Source organism: Oncorhynchus gorbuscha, linkage group LG11 (assembly GCF_021184085.1).
Source record: "Oncorhynchus gorbuscha isolate QuinsamMale2020 ecotype Even-year linkage group LG11, OgorEven_v1.0, whole genome shotgun sequence".
Taxonomy (NCBI): Eukaryota; Metazoa; Chordata; class Actinopteri; order Salmoniformes; family Salmonidae; genus Oncorhynchus; species Oncorhynchus gorbuscha.
The window spans coordinates 41,533,984-41,552,557 of record NC_060183.1 but is presented as its reverse complement, the minus strand read 5'-3'; the positions used below and the strand labels follow the sequence as shown (position 1 = coordinate 41,552,557).

General features: G+C 45.6%; 1 protein-coding gene across 2 annotated transcripts in view; it reads left to right on the top strand.

Annotated features, from left to right (window-relative positions):
• LOC124048652 (membrane-associated phosphatidylinositol transfer protein 2-like) overlaps positions 1-18,574 on the top strand; it is an 81,536-nt gene that overhangs the window by 39,473 nt on the left and 23,489 nt on the right. For both annotated transcript variants that reach the window (XM_046369641.1, XM_046369640.1), the window contains exons 3-5: positions 6,411-6,625; positions 8,797-8,915; positions 9,673-9,906. In XM_046369641.1, the coding sequence (XP_046225597.1) occupies positions 6,411-6,625; positions 8,797-8,915; positions 9,673-9,906 (568 nt within the window). The remainder of the gene's footprint in view (positions 1-6,410; positions 6,626-8,796; positions 8,916-9,672; positions 9,907-18,574) is intronic.

The following is an 18,574-nucleotide window of genomic DNA, read 5'->3' as shown; positions in this document are numbered from 1 at the left end:
TTATGTTGGAGGGAAGATTAAGCTCTTCCATGTTCTGTGGATCTTGCATAGCATTACAGCAACCTATAAGAGAGTGCGTAGCCACCCAGTCCCTTTCCATCATCCAGCTTGTTGTTTGTCCAGTTCAAAACTTTTCCCATGTAAGCAATGGTGACTTTGATTTCATTGCCAAAGTGTTCCTTTAACAATCTCTTAGCCTCTGCATAGCCTCATCTGGCTTCCATGTGCAGATAACTACAGACCAGATCCTTGGGCTGACCAAAGCTGTACTGTTCCAGGTAATAGAGCCTATCCTGGTGACTGCTTGCCTTATCTTCTATACCATGCTCAAATGCACGCATGACTGGCCTAAATGTTAGAGGATCACCATCAAACATGGGTATCTCCGTAACAGGGAGTGTGGCCTGTTTGTGCTGTAGTACAAGGTCAGCAATTTCATTCTGCCTTTGCATGACATTAGAGAAGTTCCTGGTTCTCAAAATAAGAGTTCATTCCATCTTCTTGGCTTAGTAAGTGAGCTGCCACAGCATGGGATTGAGATGTTGAGTCAACACTCTCCAGGACCTTCAGTCTGGCATTATATGCTGCTATGTCCGTCTCCAGTACCATTTTTTCCATCCTAACCTTCAGTTGAGCTTTCTCCAGTTCCAATGCATGCTTGTCCTGTAATGTTGCTTGGTTGAGCTAGTAGAGCCGCTCGTTTTGCCTCAGCTTTTAGGTGTGCAGAGGACACTGAGGAAGCGGCCTTACAATACTTTGTTTTACTTGATGTTTTTGACACATTGGAAATGCTGTCGTGTGGTTCAATGAGTGTTTGTGGCTCAACTTCAGCTTTTTTCCATATTTCCACCTCTTTCAGGAAATGTTCATAAGTTCTCATTCTTGTTTGATAATAGTTAATGCTCTCGTTTTCCTGTTCCTCTTCTGTGACCAGCTCTAGCACAGATTCATGAGCATTCTTAAAGTCATTGAGAACAGCATGAAATGCTTCAAGACTCATTCACAGTTTCAACGTTTCCTCCATCAACAAGGACTTCATTCATTTTGTCTACACTCTCAGTTTGCCTCTCCGGGCTGCATAGAGTGAATTTAAATGCTCCTCTGCCCTCTCCAGTGGGGTCTTATTTGGGATTTCATCAGCCATCATTCACTTTTAGTTCACTCAATTTACAATGACACAGCTATTGGTTTGATTGTTAAACGCAATGCCCCTTTAGGTCTCCTTTAATGCTGTAAAACACAGTCATCCATTTCAGCATATTGAATTGAACATGTGCAAGTTCGGCATTTTAGATGCGTCTTAAACATTTCATCCCATTCTAAGTTTTGTCCCCTTTTAAGGAAGTTTAAACACGCAGTATCTTCAGATCCTTTAGTTGCATTCTGTTGATGCATTGCATTTCCATGTGAGGCCAAATATTAGACACATGATTAGGTTACATTGTGCATAGGATCTCAGTGTGTCCCAAACTTAAACTTCTTAATTGTTATCACAGCGCTGTGTTTTGAATTACGTTCCCAAGTTTATCAAACGTTCCAATTATAAACACATTTTGCGCTTCCATAATATGCATGATCAACGATCACATTGAACAGGGCTGCTCATTCATTCGCAGTGGTTACTCACAGCTGGAGAATTCTAGGAGTTCAAGTCCTTCCATGACATCCAGTGGAACAACCACTTTACAATAGTGCATCTAAATATTTTAAGCTGTCCTTACGATCCGAATGCAATTACAAATAGAACAATATCCAGCGTGTTTCCCTGAACCGGAGATTCCCTTCAGATAGTAATCCTTCATGGAGTTTTTTTCCCTTCAGACTTGATTTTTTGTATTGTGGCTTCGTTTTACCATAGTCTTTACCATAGCCACTGCCCAAGCCTGAAGCAGGGCTGTTTGGTCCGCATACAGTCCACACTCAAGGTTTCCAAACGGCCAAACATTCAATGACATCCAGGGATATGGTGCAACAACAAAAAAAATTCTCCAATCAACTTAAAGTACAGATTACTTGACATAGAAAATACATAATATGACCTGTCTGTATGGTCAAAAAACTATACTGCTCCTGCGTCTAGCTAGGACTTCTCCCCCCGAAGGCCCAACTTCCTGCCTTTATCCTAACACACTTACCACAGTACAATGAATGGGCAAGAAGATGGGGGGGAGTCAAAAACTAAGTTACACTAACAACAAATGAATCAAATCAAATGTATTTATATAGCCCTTCTTACATCAGCTGATATCTCAAATGTGCTGTACAAAAACCCCGCCTAAAACCCCAAACTCTCTCTCTCTCCATATCTCTCTCTCTCTTCTCTCTCTCTCCATATCTCTCTCTCTCTCCATATCTCCATCTCTCTCTCTCTCCATATCTCTCTCTCTCCTATATCTCTCTCCATATCTCTCTCTCTCTCTCTATCTCTCTCCATATCTCTCCCTCTCTCTCTCCATATCTCTCCTCTCTCTCTCTCCATATCTCTCTCTCTCTCCATATCTCTCCACCTCTCTCTCCCTTTCTGCTGTGGAGGAACACGATTGATGATGGGCAGCTCAACCATGGACTCTGTGCATGCATGTGTGTTTGGGCGGGTGTGTGTGGGTGTGTTTGTGTGTGTCAGGGCTGGCGTGATGTGACCTGTCAGCGCTGTAATGAAGTGCTGGTCTGCTGCTCCGGCAGGGTGAGCAGACACAGCCACGTGCCTGTGTGTGCGTGCGTGCGTGCGTGATTCCAGCATCAGATATCTCCCTTGGGGCTGTCTCAAAACTAATGTCACATTTCCTTATTAGAGTCTTTGCACCAAAGCAATGTTTCCAGACCCTGGTCTTCCAGTACCCTCAACGGTACACATTTTTGGTGTAGCCCTGGACAAACACACCACATCCAACTCATTGAGGACTTGATGATTAGTTGACAAGTTGAATCAGGTGTGCTTGTCCAGGGTTACAATAAAATGTGTTATTTTGGGGGTACTTGAGGACCAGGGTTGGGAACCACTGCTGCACAGTACACTGACTGAGTCCCAAACCAGACACTCTCTGAGCTTCCACTCATATTATGGAGAGTTTCCACTCACATTAACTAGCTAATACTCCATTCCCTGTGGTAGAGGCCTTCAGACGGGTGGGGAGGGTAATGTAAGGCCCTCAGTTCTGCTCCTATATTAGATTACATACTAAATGACTGCAATTTCCGAGCTGTTCCACCGCCTCTTATGACCTTCACTCCTCACCACTCCCTAAAACCCCATCTCACATCTACAGAAGGCGAGAGAGAGAGTGCGCGTCCCAAATGGCATCCTATTCCCTATACAGAGCACTACTTCTGACCAGGGCGCATAGGGGCTCCATTTAGGAAGCAGCCTTAGTGAGGCCTGGAGGCTACATTGGAATAATGGGAATTCTGCTGGTGTGATGGGTGACCTAGCTTCTGTTGGATTAACCAGACCCTGTGAGATCAATCTGCTACAGTTGCCCAGCTTGACTGCCGTATTATGCCCTGTTAGGTCTGATGCTTCTTCAGACCTGGATCTGGCCCAAATGGCACCGTGTTCCCTATTTAGTGCACTACTTTTGACGAGGGCCCATTGAAAGTAGTGCACTATTGGGAATAGGGTGCCATTTCAGACACACACTTGTGGTCTCAGGGACAGTATCTAAGTCAGAGTGGTGTGTTACTGTGTTCCTCCCCACATGAGTAGAATAATACACGGGCTAACTTACAGGGTCTGCCATCAGTCTCTTAGTCTACCAGTGCCAGGGTAGACAGCACCCTTTTTTCTAAGAGTGTACTATCTAAATCAAATGAAATTTATTTATATAGCCCTTCGTACATCAGCTGATATCTCAAAGTGCTGTACAGAAACACAGCCTAAAAACCCAAACAGCAAGCAATGCAGGTGTAGAAGCATGGTGGCTAGGAAAAACTCCCTAGAAAGGCCAAAACCTAGGAAGAAACCCAGAGAGGAACCAGGCTATGTGGAGTGGCCAGTCCTCTTCTGGCTGTGCCGGGTGGAGATTATAACAGAACATGGCCAAGATGTTCAAATGTTCATAAATGACCAGCATGGTCAAATAATAATAATCACAGGCAGAACAGTTGAAACTGGAGCAGCAGCACGGCCAGGTGGACTGGGGACAGCGAGTCATCATGTCAGGTAGTCCTGGGGCATGGTCCTAGGGCTCAGGTCCTCCAAGAGAGAGAAAGAAAGAGAGAAGGAGAGAATTAGAGAACGCACACTTAGATTCACACAGGACACCGAATAGGACAGGAGAAGTACTCCAGATATAACAAACTGACCCTAGCCCCCCGACACATAAACTACTGCAGCATAAATACTGGAGGCTGAGACAGGAGGGGTCAGGAGACACTGTGGCCCCATCCGAGGACACCCCCGGACAGGGCCAAACAGGAAGGATAAACCCCACCCACTTTGCCAAAGCATATCCCCCACACCACTAGAGGGATATCTTCAACCACCAACTTACCATCCTGAGACAAGGCTGAGTATAGCCCACAAAGATCTCTGCCATGGCACAACCAAAGGGGGGCGCCAACCCAGACAGGATGACCACATCAGTGAATCAACCCACTCAGGTGACGCACCCCTTCCAGGGACAACATGAGAGAGCCCCAGTAAGCCAGTGACTCAGCCCCTGTAATAGGGTTAGAGGCAGAGAATCCCAGTGGAAAGAGGGGAACAGGCCAGGCAGAGACAGCAAGGGCGGTTCGTTGCTCCAGAGCCTTTCCGTTCACCCTCCCACTCCTGGGCCAGAATACACTCAATCATATGACCCACTGAAGAGATGAGTCTTCAGTAAAGACTTAAAGGTTGAGACTGAGTTTGCGTCTCTGACATGGGTAGACCGTTCCATAAGCAGACCATGGGCAGACCGTTCCATAAAAATGGAGCTCTATAGGAGAAAGCCCTGCCTCCAGCTGTTTGCTTAGAAATTCTAGGGACAATTAGGAGGCCTGCGTCTTGTGACTGTAGCGTACGTGTAGGTATGTACGGCAGGACCAAATCAAAGAGATGGGTAGGAGCAAGCCCATGTAATGCTTTGTAGGTTAGCAGTAAAACCTTGAAATCAGCCCTTGCTTTGACAGGAAGCCAGTGTAGAGAGGTTTTTGGTTCTAGTCAGGATTCTGGCAGCCGTATTTAGCACTAACTGAAGTTTATTTAGTGCTTTATCCGGGTAGCCGGAAAGTAGAGCATTGCAGTAGTCTAACCTAGAAGTGACAAAAGCATGGATTAATTTTTCTGCATCATTTTTGGACAGAAAGTGTCTGATTTTTGCAATGTTACATAGATGGAAAAAAGCTGTCCTTGAAATGGTCTTGATATGTTCTTCAAAAGAGAGATCAGGGTCCAGAGTAACGCCGAGGTCCTTCAGTTTTATTTGAGACGACTGTACAACCATTAAGATTAATTGTCAGATTCAACAGAACCTAAAATGTTTCTTTGGCTGTCCCCATAGGAGAACCCTTTGAAGAACCCTTTTTGCTTCCAGGTATAAACCTTTTAGGTTCCATGTAGGACCCTTTTCCACAGAGGGTGTAAGGGTGCCTTAGGAATTAAGAGGAGCAATCTCTTCACACACACATAAGCAGACAGATGCATGCAAGCATGCGGGCGTACACACACACACACACACACACACACACACACACACACACACACACACACACACACACACACACACACACACACACACACACACACACACACACACACACACACACACACACACACTGGTAGCAGATGTGACATGTTCCAGTGCTAGTCGGGAGGGGAAGAGAGAGTTGCATGATAGTCAATATGCAGCGTATTGATTACTGCAGTAGCAGTCAGTACAGTGCAGCAACTGATTAGAACTCCCTCCCATATTCATTCTGTCTCGCTTTGTCTCTTTCTCTCCTCTCTCTCCTCTCCATCTGACTCTATTTTTTTCTCTCTCTCTCTCTCTCTCTCTCTCTCTCTCTCTCTCTCTCTCTCTCTCTCTCTCTCTCTCTCTCTCTCTCTCTCTCTCTCTCTCTCTTTTACTCGCTTTCTCTCTTTTACTCGCTTTCTCGCTCCTCTTCCTCTATGAGGAAAGATGAAAGCTAATACACCACCAGACTGCCAGGAGAGGAAGAGGAGGAGAGAGAGCAGGAGGGAGGAAGGAAAAAAGGACTGGAGAAAGGATGAGTGACAGGGAGAGGTTTTATTTGGGGGAGGGGAGTATTTTGACATGGCAGCCATTTTTCTCCTAAATCACCACTTTGGTCATCATTATGATTAGAATACATTCAGCTTTGAGATGAGGATGAAGTCGTGTGTGTGTTGTGCATGTGTGTACGCTGCAAACAGTTCCACTGAAAAGCAGGCCCTGACTCCCCCGTTCTTCTTCTTCCCACTCCTCTTGCAGAAGAAGAGCCGAGAGGAGAGTTGTGGTGAGGGCAGTGGGGTGGAGATCCTAGAGAACAAGCCGTATGAGGATGGTCCAGGCGGGTCGGGTCAGTACACACACAAGGTGTACCACATCGGGAAACACATCCCCTCATGGTTCTGCTCCATCCTGCCTCAGGCTGCTCTACGAGTGGAAGAGGAGTCCTGGAACGCCTACCCATACACACGCACACGGTGAGAGACAACACACACATACAGATGTAGGATCTTAATTTGAGCCAGTTTGCCACAGCAGGAAAATAATCCTGCAGCAACAGGAAATGTGAATTATTATGTTTGATTATAACTGATGGACAATTTTTGTAAGGGATTGATACAGAAGCCTTTTTCGACCTCAAATACACTACAAGTTTGACATTTCCTCCATTGAAGGAAAGTTCTCCTGCAACAGGGTGATCAAATTAAGATCATACACCTGTATGTAGTATGCACACACACACCTTACCCATACACAAGCACACGATGAGAGGGAACACACGCATGGATAGTATGCACACACACCCTACAGTCTTTGGAACCAAAAAGGGTTCTTCAAAGGGTTCTCGTATGTACACATGTACAGTATGTACAGTGGCAAGAAAAAGTATGTGAACCCTTTGGAATTACCTGGTTTGCTGCATAAATTGGTCATCAAATTCAATCTGATCTTCATCTAAGTCACAACAATAGATGAAAATAGTGTGCTTAAACTAATGACACACAGAGTATTGTATTGTTCTTGTCTATATTGAATACATAATTTTAAACATTCACAGGCTAATGACTTCTCCCAAAGCTAATTGAAGTCAGGAGTCAGCTAACCTGGAGTCCAATCAATGAGACGAGATTGGAGATGTTGGTTAGAGTTACCTTGCCCTATAAAAAAACACTCACAAAATTTGAGTTTGCTATTCACAAGTAGCATTGCCTGATGTTAACCATTCCTCAAACAAAATAGACCTCAGAAGAATTGAATTGTTGACTTGCACAAAGCTGGAAAGAGTTACAAAAGTATCTCTGAAAGCCTTGATGTTCATCAGTCCATGGCAAGACAAATTGTCTATAAATGGAGAAAGTTCAGCACTGTTGCTACTCTCTCTAGGAGTGGCTGTCCTGCAAAGATGACTGCAAGAGCACCGTGCAGAACGCTCAATGAGGTTAATTAAGAAGAATCGTAGAGTGTCAGCTAAAGACTTACAGAAATCTCTGGAACATGATAACATCTCTGTTGATGAGTCTACGATACGTAAAACACTCAACAAGAATGGTGTTCATGGGAGGACACCACAGAAGAAGCCACTGCTGTCCAAAATAAACATTGTAGCATCTCTGAAGTTTACAAAAGTGTACCTGGATGTTCCACAGTGCTACTGGCAAAATATTCTGTGGACAGCTGAAACTACAGTTTAGTTGTTTGGAAGAAACGCACAACACTATGTGTGGAGAAAAAAAGGCACAGCACACCAACATCAAAACCTCATACAAACTGTAAAGTATGGTGGAGGGAGCATCATGGTTTGGGGCTGCTTTGCTGCCTCAGGGCCTGGACAGCTTGCTATCATTGGCGGAAAAATGAATTCCCAAGTTTATCAAGACATTTTGCAGGTGAATGTTAGGCTATCTGTTCTCCCAATTGAAGCTCAACAGAAGTTGGGTGATGCAACAGTACAACGACCCAAAACACAGAAGTAAATCAACAATAAAATGGCTTCAACAGAAGAACATACCCGATTGAGATGCTGTGGCATGACCTCGAGAGCAGTTCACACCAGACATCCCAAGAATATTGCTGATCTGATCTGTAAAGAGGAATGGTCCAAAATTCCTCCTGACCGTTGTGCAGGTCTGATCCGCAACTACAGAAAACATTTGGTTGAGGTAATAGCTGCCAAAGGAGGGTCAACCAGTTATTAAATCTCCAAGGGTTCACATACTTGTTCCACCCTGCACTGTGAATGTTTACACGCTGTGTTCAATAAAGACATGAAAACCTAGTGTGTTATTAGTTTAAGCAGACTCTGTTTGTCTATTGTTGTGACCTAGATGAAGATCAGATCAAATTTTATGACCAATTCACATTTTTTCTTGCAGCTATATGTACAAACACTTACATCATTACACACATAAATGTGTGTCCCTTAGGCCCGGAGTTGTGCATCTCTACCCTAGACCCCCTACCTTACATGCCTACTCGAAGACAAGATGTAATAGAGACATTCTCCTAAAACCTTCTCCCCTCTTTCCACATCACGCATCCCACTCTCTCTCTCTCTCTCTCTCTCTCTCTCTCTCTCTCTCTCTCTCCCTCCCACTCCCCCACTCTCTCTCTCATTCTCTCTCTCTCCCCCTCCTCTCTCTCTCTCCAGGTATACCTGTCCATTCGTAGAGAAGTTCTCCATAGACATTGAGACGTATTATAAACCTGACACAGGGACCCAAGAGTGCTTCAATCTGTCATCAGCAGAAAAAAGAACAAGGACTATAGGTATGGTACACACACACACACACACACACACACACACACACACACACACACACACACACACACACACACACACACACACACACACACACACACACACACACACAAACAAGCCTACACGCCTTCTCAAGCCTACTGTTCTCAGTCTGTCTGTCTGGTCTTCATGGATTTCAGAGAGCAGTCAGCAATTCGCTGTTTCACACACACTGTAGTCTTTAAGATGCAGACAGCGTGTGTTCCGTCTTATGCTGCTGCTAGTGTGTGTGAGTGTGAGCTGCTGGCTGGCTTAATACTGCAGCGCCACTCCCACAGTGCAGTGTGTGATAGGTGTGTTGTCTGGCCCAGACTGACTCTGCGGGGGACGATTACATAACCACACACACACACGCGCGCACACACACACACGTACACACATACACAGAGTAGCGTGTATGGGGATAGTAGATCAGTGTTTGTTGTTGCTCTTTGTGTGCTGCAGCACATCTCTCTGACACAGACACTCAAGCACGCAAGCGCACACACAACACACACACACGTAGCAACACACTCAGGTCGCAGAGCAGAGCAGTGGAGACCTCTAGTGGCTCCTAGCCAGCAGTACTATTGTTCCTCCTTTTTCTCAGTTCTATTCTGGTTCCCTCTGCCATCATTCACTCCAAAATTAGACATAGTCAAGGAATGTCAATAAGTAATCGTCTCATAATTCACTATGTGGCTCATTTTGGTCTGTGTACTGACTGCGTTTGTGTTCTTCCTCCAGACCCCATTGACATTGTGAAGGACTACATTGCACCTCATGAGTACCTGGTTGAGGAGGACCCTAAGCTGTACTTATCAGAGAGAACCAAGCGAGGACCACTGACTGACGACTGGATCGAACTCATCAACCAGAACCCGACCCAGAACACGGTCATGTGTGCCTACAAGCTCTGCAAGGTGGAGTTCAGATACTGGGGCATGCAGTCCAAGATAGAACGCTTCATTCACGATGTTGGTAGGTTGTGTGTGTGTGTGTGTGTGTGTGTGTGTGTGTGTGTGTGTGTGTGTGTGTGTGTGTGTGTGTGTGTGTGTGTGTGTGTGTGTGTGTGTGTGTGTGTGTGTGTGTGTGTGTGTGTGTGTGTGTGTGTGTGTGTGTGTGTGTGTGTACATAGGCACCTGAGTAATGGCACAAACAGAGCAGCTGTACCCCCACTTTCAAAATAAATATAAATTAACTTTTTTTTGCCAGAACGTTATCACAATACATTTGGGTAAATTGTCATTTTCAATAATTAGTGATGTTTTGAGTTAGTCTGTATTAAGAAGTGTCCATTTCTATATGATATAATAATGAACAGATTGCATTTAGCCCCCCCCTGTCGCCTCAAGGTGAATGGTTTTGACCACTCAAAGGTTTTGTTTTGCTCCTGCATGCCACTGTGTCGGTTCAGTGCAGTTAGAAAGCACTAATTCCACCACTGGTGTTACAAAGTGAATAGACACCTGCAAAATAACATTGTTTATCTATTTTGCAGGCGTGTAAAATACTTAAGTAAAAATACTACTTTAGTTGTTTTTGGGGGTACCTGTACTTTACTTTACTATTTTTATATTTTTTGACTACTTTTACTTCACTACATTATAAAATATTGTATTTTTTTACTCCATACATTTTCCTTGACACCCAAAAGTACTCGTTACATTTTGAATGTTATGCAGGTGAATGAGGACCCAAAAGCGACTTGGCGAAAACAGAGTCTTTAATCCAGTTTAAGGAAATAGCAATACTCCTAGACAAATCGGAGCGGCAAATAAAGCATAAAAACAATTTCACTCGTAATCACGAGAACTGACTGGAGACTCGATAATAAACTGCAGGTTGCCTCGGGAAGGCACTTGACCGTAGCAGACTCAGACACCTGCTCACCATGCAGCATCTGAGGGAAACACGACACGACAGGGCGATACAAAGACACAGCACGGTGAACAATATACAAGGATCCGACAGGACAGGAACGGAAAACAAGGGGAGAAATAGGGACTCTAATCAGGGGAAAAGATAGGGAACAGGTGTGGGAAGACTAAATGATTGATTAGGGGAATAGGAACAGCTGGGAGCAGGAACGGAACGATAGAGAGAAGAGAGAGAGGAAGGGAGAGAGAAAAAGGGGAACGAACCTAAAAAGACCAGCAGGGGGAAAACGAACAGAAGGAAAAGCAAAAATGACAAGACAATATAAGACAAAACATGACAGTACCCCCCCACTCACCGAGCGCCTCCTGGCGCACTCGAGGAGGAATCCTGGCGGCAACGGAGGAAATCATCAATCAGTGAACGGTCCAGCACGTCCCGAGACGGAACCCAACTCCTCTCCTCAGGACCGTAACCCTCCCAATCCACTAAGTATTGGTGACCCCGTCCCCGAGAACGCATGTCCATGATCCTACGTACCTTGTAAATAGGTGCGCTCTCGACAAGGACGGGGGGGGGGAAGACGAACGGGGTGCGAAGAAAGGGCTTGACACAGGAGACATGGAAGACAGGATGGACGCGACGAAGATGTCGCGGAAGAAGCAGTCGCACAGCGACAGGATTGACGACCTGGGAGACACGGAACGGACCAATGAACCGCGGAGTCAACTTACGAGAAGCTGTCGTAAGAGGAAGGTTGCGAGTGGAAAGCCACACTCTGGCCGCAACAATACCTTGGACTCTTAATCCTACATTTATTGGCGGCTCTCACAGTCTGTGCCCTGTAACGGCAAAGTGCAGACCTCACCCTCCTCCAGGTGCGCTCACAACGTTGGACAAACGCTTGAGCGGAGGGAACGCTGGACTCGGCAAGCTGGGATGAGAACAGAGGAGGCTGGTAACCCAGACTACTCTGAAACGGAGATAACCCGGTAGCAGACGAAGGAAGCGAGTTGTGAGCGTATTCTGCCCAGGGGAGCTGTTCTGCCCAAGACGCAGGGTTTCTGAAAGAAAGGCTGCGTAGTATGCGACCAATCGTCTGATTGGCCCTCTCTGCTTGACCGTTAGACTGGGGATGAAACCCGGAAGAGAGACTGATGGACGCACCAATCAAACGACAGAACTCCCTCCAAAACTGTGACGTGAATTGCGGACCTCTGTCTGAAACGGCGTCTAACGGGAGGCCATGAATTCTGAACACATTCTCGATGATGATTTGTGCCGTCTCCTTAGCGGAAGGAAGTTTAGCGAGAGGAATGAAATGTGCCGCCTTAGAGAACCTATCGACAACCGTAAGAATCACAGTCTTCCCCGCAGACAAAGGCAGACCAGTAATGAAGTCTAGGGCGATGTGAGACCATGGTCGAGAAGGAATGGGGAGCGGTCTGAGACGACCGGCAGGAGGAGAGTTACCTGACTTAGTCTGCGCGCAGTCCGAACAAGCAGCCACGAAACGGCGCGTGTCACGCTCCTGAGTCGGCCACCAAAAGCGCTGGCGAATAGAAGCAAGAGTGCCTCGAACACCGGGATGACCAGCTAACTTGGCAGAGTGAGCCCACTGAAGAACAGCCAGACGAGTGGAAACAGGAACGAAAAGAAGGTTACTAGGACAAGCGCGCGGCGACGCAGTGTGCGTGAGTGCTTGCTTAACCTGTCTTTCAATTCCCCAGACTGTCAACCCGACAACACGCCCATAAGGAAGAATCCCCTCGGGATCAGTAGAAGCCACAGAAGAACTAAAAAGACGGGATAAGGCATCAGGCTTGGTGTTCTTGCTACCCGGACGGTAAGAAATCACAAACTCGAAACGAGCGAAAAATAACGCCCAACGAGCTTGACGAGCATTAAGTCGTTTGGCAGAACGGATGTACTCAAGGTTCTTATGGTCTGTCCAAACGACAAAAGGAACGGTCGCCTCCTCCAACCACTGTCGCCATTCGCCTAGGGCTAAGCGGATGGCGAGCAGTTCGCGGTTACCCACATCATAGTTGCGTTCAGATGGCGACAGGCGATGAGAAAAATAAGCGCAAGGATGAACCTTATCGTCAGACTGGAAGCGCTGGGATAGAATGGTTCCCACGCCTACCTCTGAAGCGTCAACCTCGACAATGAATTGTCTAGTGACGTCAGGAGTAACGAGGATAGGAGCGGACGTAAAACGTTCTTTTAGAAGATCAAAAGCTCCCTGGGCGGAACCGGACCACTTAAAACACGTCTTGACAGAAGTAAGAGCTGTGAGAGGGGCAGCAACTTGACCGAAATTACGAATGAAACGCCGATAGAAATTAGCGAAACCTAGAAAGCGCTGCAACTCGACACGTGACCTTGGAACGGGCCACTCACTGACAGCTTGGACCTTAGCGGAATCCATCTGAATGCCTTCAGCGGAAATAACAGAACCGAGAAAAGTAACGGAGGAGACATGAAAAGAGCACTTCTCAGCCTTCACGTAGAGACAATTCTCTAAAAGGCGCTGGAGAACACGTCGAACGTGCTGAACATGAATCTCGAGTGACGGTGAAAAAATCAGGATATCGTCAAGGTAGACAAAAACAAAGATGTTCAGCATGTCTCTCAGAACATCATTAACTAATGCCTGAAAAACAGTTGGCGCATTGGCGAGACCAAACGGCAGAACCCGGTACTCAAAATGCCCTAACGGAGTGTTAAACGCAGTTTTCCACTCGTCCCCCTCTCTGATGCGCACGAGATGGTAAGCGTTACGAAGGTCCAACTTAGTAAAGCACCTGGCTCCCTGCAGAATCTCGAAGGCTGATGACATAAGGGGAAGCGGATAACGATTCTTAACCGTTATGTCATTCAGCCCTCGATAATCCACGCAGGGGCGCAGAGTACCGTCCTTTTTCTTAACAAAAAAAAAACCCCGCCCCGGCCGGAGAGGAAGAAGGCACTATGGTACCGGCGTCAAGAGACACAGACAAATAATCCTCGAGAGCCTTACGTTCGGGAGCCGACAGAGAGTATAGTCTACCCCGAGGAGGAGTGGTCCCCGGAAGGAGATCAATACTACAATCATACGACCGGTGAGGAGGAAGGGAGTTTGCTCGGGACCGACTGAAGACCGTGCGCAGATCATGATATTCCTCCGGCACTCCTGTCAAATCGCCAGGTTCCTCCTGAGAAGTAGGGACAGAAGAAATGGGAGGGATGGCAGACATTAAACACTTCACATGACAAGAAACGTTCCAGGATAGGATAGAATTACTAGACCAATTAATAGAAGGATTATGACATACTAGCCAGGGATGACCCAAAACAACAGGTGTAAAAGGTGAACGAAAAATCAAAAAAGAAATAGTCTCACTGTGGTTACCAGATACTGTGAGGGTTAAAGGTAGTGTCTCAAATCTGATACTGGGAAGATGACTACCATCTAAGGCGAACATGGGCGTAGGCTTGTCTAACTGTCTGAAAGGAATGTCATGTTTCCGAGCCCATGCTTCGTCCATGAAACAACCCTCAGCCCCAGAGTCTATCAAGGCACTGCATGTAGCACCCGAACCGGTCCAGCGTAGATGGACCGACATAGTAGTACAGGATCTAGATGGAGAGACCTGAGTAGTAGCGCTCACCAGTAGCCCTCCGCTTACTGATGAGCTCTGGCTTTTACTGGACATGAATTGACAAAATGTCCATCAAATCCGCAATAGAGGCACAGGCGGTTGGTGATCCTCCGTTCCCTCTCCTTAGTCGAGATGCGAATACCTCCCAGCTGCATGGGCTCAGTCTCTGAGCCAGAGGAGGGAGATGGTTGCGATGCGGAGCAGGGAAACACCGTTGACGCGAGCTCTCTTCCACGAGCTTGGTGACGAAGATCTACCCGTCGTTCTATGCGGATGGCGAGAGCAATCAAAGAGTCCACACTGGAAGGAACCTCCCGGGAGAGAATCTCATCCTTGACCACTGCGTGAGTCCCTCCAGAAAACGAGCGAGCAGCGCCGGCTCGTTCCAGTCACTAGAGGCAGCAAGAGTGCGAAACTCTATAGAGTAATCCGTTATGGATCGATCACCTTGGCATAGGGAAGCCAGGGCCCTAGAAGCCTCCCTACCAAAAACTGAACGGTCAAAAACCCGAATCATCTCCTCTTTAAAGTTCTGGTAATTGTTTGAACAATCAGCCCTTGCCTCCCAGATAGCTGTGCCCCACTCTCGAGCCCGGCCAGTAAGGAGTGAAATGACGTAAGCAACCCGAGCTCTCTCTCTAGAGTATGTGTTGGGTTGGAGAGAGAACACAATATCACACTGGGTGAGAAAGGAGCGGCACTCCTTGGGCTGCCCGGAGTAGCAAGGTGGGTTATTAACCCTAGGTTCCGGAGGCTCGGCAGACCAGGAAGTAACAGGTGGCACGAGACGAAGACTCTGGAACTGTCCAGAGAGGTCGGAAACCTGAGGGGCCAGGTTCTCCATGGCATGACGAGCAGCAGACAATTCCTGCTCGTGTCTGCCGAGCATGGCTCCTTGGATCTCGACGGCAGTGTTACGAGCGTCTGTAGTCGCTGGGTCCATTCTTTGGTCGGATCCTTCTGTTATGCAGGTGAATGAGGACCCAAAAGCGACTTGGCGAAAACAGAGTCTTTAATCCAGTTTAAGGAAATAGCAATACTCCTAGACAAATCGGAGCGGTAAATAAAGCATAAAAACAATTTCACTCGTAATCACGAGAACTGACTGGAGACTCGATAATAAACTGCAGGTTGCCTCGGGAAGGCACTTGACCGTAGCAGACTCAGACACCTGCTCACCACGCAGCATCTGAGGGAAACACGACACGACAGGGCGATACAAAGACACAGCACGGTGAACAATATACAAGGATCCGACAGGACAGGAACGGAAAACAAGGGGAGAAATAGGGACTCTAATCAGGGGAAAAGATAGGGAACAGGTGTGGGAAGACTAAATGATTGATTAGGGGAATAGGAACAGCTGGGAGCAGGAACGGAACGATAGAGAGAAGAGAGAGAGGAAGGGAGAGAGAAAAAGGGGAACGAACCTAAAAAGACCAGCAGGGGGAAAACGAACAGAAGGAAAAGCAAAAATGACAAGACAATATAAGACAAAACATGACATTGAATCCTTAGCAGGACAGGAAATTAGTCAAATTCACACACTTATCAACTGAACATCCCTGGTCATCCCTACTGCTTCTGATCTGACGGACTCACTAAACACACATGTTTTGTTTGTAAATTATGTGTGAGTGTTGGAGTGTGCCCCTGGCATTCCTTAAATATATAACAAACAAAACAAATTATGTTCAGTATATTTTAAACTTTAGACTTGAGTCATTTTCTATGAAGGTAACTTTACTTTTACTCAAGTATAACATTTGGGTACTTTTTCCACCACTGCAATTTTTATGTGCTATTTAAATTTGTATCGTTATTTCATTTGAGTGGCGCATGCAGGTTGGGCTAGCCTTGGTGGGCTAGCTCAAATTGCGTTTTCACTGCCTCCAGAAATGAGATATGTCATGTTGCTAGGTGGCCAATATTTTACTGCAGCTGGTTTCGCTAATGTTGCGAGATAAGTTGCTAGCAAAATTATTTAAGTCACCCTTACCATGGTGCAACTAACGTTACCCCATACTTTGCCAGACTCAGAGCCATGTATTTATCTTGCTAGCTAGCTAGCTAGCTTAAATACTACCTTGCTTGCCATGGCATTGGCTATTAGATGGCTAGCTAATCAAGCAAACTAGACAACAGGTTTGATATTATGTAGCTAGCTAGCTTTCAATATGACCTGGCCAGCTAAAATGACTGCTAGCTCACGTTAGCTAGCTTGTTTCAACACTGATTTGCTAGCTAACGTTAGGTAGATAGCCTTTGAGGGCTGACTGTTCTCATAAAAGTTTATTGTGTAGTGCATTTATGATGGATATAGCTATGGTGGAAAACTGCACGGCCGGTAGCTCACGGGCTGTCAATGAGTAGCTCACAAGTATACTGAGAAATAATCAGTAGGCCTATATTACATAATTTCATCTGTGACATATTTTTTCTCCCCAAGCTGTTTACAGGCATTTAACATAATTTTTGTTATCTATTTTACAAACATCAATCGGTTAAATCACATTGTTGAAATGTTTTCATTCAGTCCATTATTTGTGACAAAAAGAAAAGGGAAACTTAATATGCAATTTAACAATGTTTTTACTTAACCTAACAAGTACGACATTCTAATTATTATTGGCAGTATTATTCCTCCCATTTTCCTCATTGTCATGTTATCCTGGCCACATTCTTAACAGTTTGGCCTGTCAATCGATCACTGTGGCTGGAATTGTCAGGGAAGGCGTTGGTATGTTTGTGAGTCACTGCATTGGTCAAGTTTCAGACCTGGAGAGATGTGTGGGTGGGGAAGGAAGGGAGAGAAAATAAGAGAAAATATGAGAAAAAGACTGAGAGGTGGAATGAGCATGAGAGAAAGATGGTGCGGACTGAGTGTGCTGCCTCGCTTCTAGTTCTTAGGAAACTTTGCAGTATTTTGTATTTTTTTGTATTTGTCAACAAAAGAAAGGAGATGATCTCGGACTTCAGGAAACAGCAGAGGGAGCACACCCCTATCCACATCGACAAGACCGCAGTGGAGAAAGTGTAATGTTTCAAGTTCTGCGGTGTACACATCACTGATAAACTGAAATGGTCCACCCACATAGACAGTGTGGTGAAGAAGGCGCAACAACGCCTCTTCAACCTCACGAGGCTGAATAAAATTGTCTTGTCACCTAAAACCCTCACAAACTTTAACAGATTAACCCCTCTGGGTGGGGATGGTGTTCTTGTAATTTCCCTCATTGAAATGCAAATCGATTTATAATATTTTGCGTTTTTCTGGATTTTTTTGTTGTTATTCTGTTTCTCACTGTTCAAATAAACCTATCATTAAAATTATAGACTGATCATTTCTTTGTCAGTGGGAAACGTACAAAATTAGCAGGGGATCAAATACTTTTTTCCCTCACTGTATGTGACCAATAAAATTTGATTTGATTTAGTGAATGAGAGAGTGAGTGACATGTGGAGGGAGAGGTATAGAGAACCATGGTGGTAATAAGAGAAGAATGATGAAAAGAAAAACAGGGAGAAGGAGTGAGAGAGAAGATAAGAAAGGCAGCAGGATTAATTTCCTGCCAGTGTTCTTCTGTCAGCTCATCAGTCTGCATCATGACAGTGATTTACTAATGCTTAAGGAGTCAGCATGCTTCAGTTTGACGTTCTGCTGGCGACTAGCCACACCAGCCAATCTCGGCTAGCCGAACCGAAGGAGTGTGCTTGCATTCTCCTTTAAAAGCCCTTTGCTCGAAAAATGCAAAAAAAAAACGTAAATAGTACTATTTGTCCAATGTATAAACGCCGTTGCCAGTATTTCCTCAAAATAGTCTGAATTTAATGAAGATAACTCAAGAAATCTGTCATTATATATACACTACTGTTCAAAAGTTTGGGGTCATTCTTAAATGTCCTTGTTTTTGAAAGAAAAGCCTTTTTTTGTCCATTTAAAATATCATCAAATTGATCAGAGTAGACATTGTTAATGTTGTAAATGACTATTGTAGCTGGAAACCGCAGATTTTTGGGGGGAATATCTACGTAGGCATACAGAGACCCATTATCAGCAACCATCACTCCTGTGTTCCAATGGCACGTTGTGTTAGCTAAGTTTATCATTTTAAAAGGCAAATTGA